This window comes from Larus michahellis, chromosome 16 (assembly GCF_964199755.1).
Source record: "Larus michahellis chromosome 16, bLarMic1.1, whole genome shotgun sequence".
Taxonomy (NCBI): Eukaryota; Metazoa; Chordata; class Aves; order Charadriiformes; family Laridae; genus Larus; species Larus michahellis.
Genome location: NC_133911.1, coordinates 10116719 through 10119032, shown reverse-complemented (window position 1 = coordinate 10119032; position 2314 = coordinate 10116719). Strand labels below are relative to the sequence as shown.

At 57.4% G+C, this 2314-nt stretch overlaps 1 protein-coding gene across 1 annotated transcript; it reads left to right on the top strand.

Moving 5' to 3' along the window:
• The first annotated feature begins 683 nt into the window (after positions 1–683).
• Positions 684–1472, top strand: MRPS16 (mitochondrial ribosomal protein S16). The gene is made up of 3 exons (XM_074560495.1): positions 684–840; positions 918–1178; positions 1254–1472. Exons 1-3 carry the CDS (start codon positions 828–830, stop codon positions 1376–1378), a joined length of 399 nt encoding a protein of 132 aa, XP_074416596.1. The 5' UTR covers positions 684–827; the 3' UTR covers positions 1379–1472.
• The last annotated feature ends 842 nt before the right edge of the window (positions 1473–2314 follow it).

The window sequence follows — 2314 nt, the reverse complement described above, 5'->3', positions numbered from 1 at the left end:
AAAGACAGGGATCCCGACAGTGATGGACAAAACAGCAGTAGGACAAGAGGAAAAGAGGCAGCAGGAAGAGAGAGAGGGAGCAGGACAGAGACTGATAAAGAAGGACGTGGAGCAGAATGGAGATACAGAAAAAAACCTGGGATAGGCAGTACAACAGAGAGGAAGAAAGAATAGGGGCAGGGAGAAAAAGCCAAAAACCAGACAAAGTACAGGGCGGAGAGGGAGGAATTAATAAATAGGGACAGGGAACCAGACAGAAACAGAGAATTAAAGAATAGCAATGGTCTACAAGAATGATAGGGAGGAAACGAAAAATAGCGGCAGGGAGCCAGACAGAGCAAGATGGTGAAAGAAAACAATAGCGATGGGTTACAGGGCAGAGATAGAGGCCCTAAAAAATAGTGACTGGAGGCCAGACAGAGACTGTAAAAAACACGTTGGGCTACAATACACGGGGGGGGTATTTTAAAAAGTAGGGACCGAACGCCATACAGAGAAAGATGGAGAACGGAAAACACAGTGACAGGCTGGAGGGCAGAACGGGAAAAATATAAAAAATAGGGACAGGCAGATAGCGACGGAGAAGAAAAAAAGATTGCGACGGCCTGCACAGCGGGAGGAATTAAAGAGTCGGGGCCGAGAGAGACGGAGAAAGGCGTCCAAAAACACACCGCCTCCACCGGGCCGCCGCCGCTCCGGCCGGGCCCCGCTCGCAGGGTCCGGGCAGAGTCAGCGGGCGGAACCGCCCCGCCGCGGAACCGCCCCGCCGGCGCCACCACGCCCCCGCCGTCATCGCGCCGCGACGCAGCGAGGGCCCGGCCGCCGCCATGGTGCAGCTCGGTGAGTGCGCGCGGACGCGGCCCGGGGGGCCCGGCGCGGCCCGGCCGGCCCCTGACCGCCCCGCGCTCTCTTCGCAGGCAGCCGCCTCCTGAGGGGTTACCGCGGCGGGCACGTCGTGATCCGCTTCGCCCTGGGAGGCTGCACCAACCGGCCCTTCTTCCGCATCGTGGCGGCGCACAGCCGGCGCGCCCGCGACGGGAAGTACCTGGAGCAGCTGGGCTGCCTCGACCCGCTGCCCAACGCCCACGGCGAGCGGGTGGCGGGGCTCAACGTGGAGCGGCTGCGCCACTGGCTGGGCTGCGGCGCGCAGCTCTCCCGCCCCGCTGAGAAGCTCCTGGGTAGGCGGGGGTCGGGGCGGGGGCGGGGACCGGGCTCCGGGGCGGCCCGCCGCGGCTCACCGCCTCTTCCCGCAGGTCTGGCGGGGTTCCTGCCGCTCCACCCCATGACGGTAACCGGCGCCGAGAGGCTGCGGCGGCGGGCGCGGGAGGCCGCCGCGCCCCCAGCGGACGGCTCGGCTGGGCCCGGCGACGCGCCCTGAGACGCCCCGGGCGAGGGGCCGGCGAGCGGCGGCCCAGGGCTGCACCCTGCCCCGTCGGCGCACCTGGAGGCATTAAAGGGTCGTTTGCACACTCTGCACTGTCCACGCGCTGCTCTCTCCTGGCTCGGCTCTGAAAAGTTTACTGTTGCTGCCAAATTTGGTGCAGCAAATCTAAAAGGGGTTTTTCTACTATAATGTATGTGCGGAACCATTCCAGGAGGCATTTACGGCTTTTCCTAAAGGCACGTTATTAGCCCTAGCCTATGGCTTTCTGCAGCAACGGCATGACTGCTGCCAGCTTCCATTTGCCTGCTGCAGCCGTCCAGTGTTTCAACTCCTGCCTCTGATTTACTGTGACGGGACAGTCCAGTGGTCCAGAAGAGACCTGGCACACACAAATGCAAATGAGACTGCAGCTATTTCTCTGTAGACAGTGTTTCTGTTTAGTTTCTCCAGAGAGTTTCTGGGCCTCTCTGTTAATTTACAAGCAGAAGATTTCAGGCTCTGGTAAAGGGAGAGTGGGGTTTGCATGAAGCGAGATATGAGTCTTACTACTTCATCACATATTTGACCCTATCCCAAGATGCAAGAAACCCACTGAAATCTCTCTGCTACGTTAGTGACACCTCTTGCTTTTTGGGGTTTCCTTTGGCACAACTCTCACAACATGATTCTACAAAGGTCAGGTAAAGACAAGTTTTCAGTTTTGCATCCCCATAAGGCTTGTAGCATAACTGCCCCAATAGAGGAAGAAGAGACAAAACACTCTAAGAAAGGGTTTCGCTTGCTTTTAAAAAAAATCACAGTACTGAGAACAGCTGTATTTATTTCCGCTTATGGATGAAAGATTAGAGTAGATGATTAAAACTATCCTTTGAAGTGGATGAGGCTGTGAAAGGTGGTATTGCGTTTCTCATACCTTCCCCTTCTTCCATA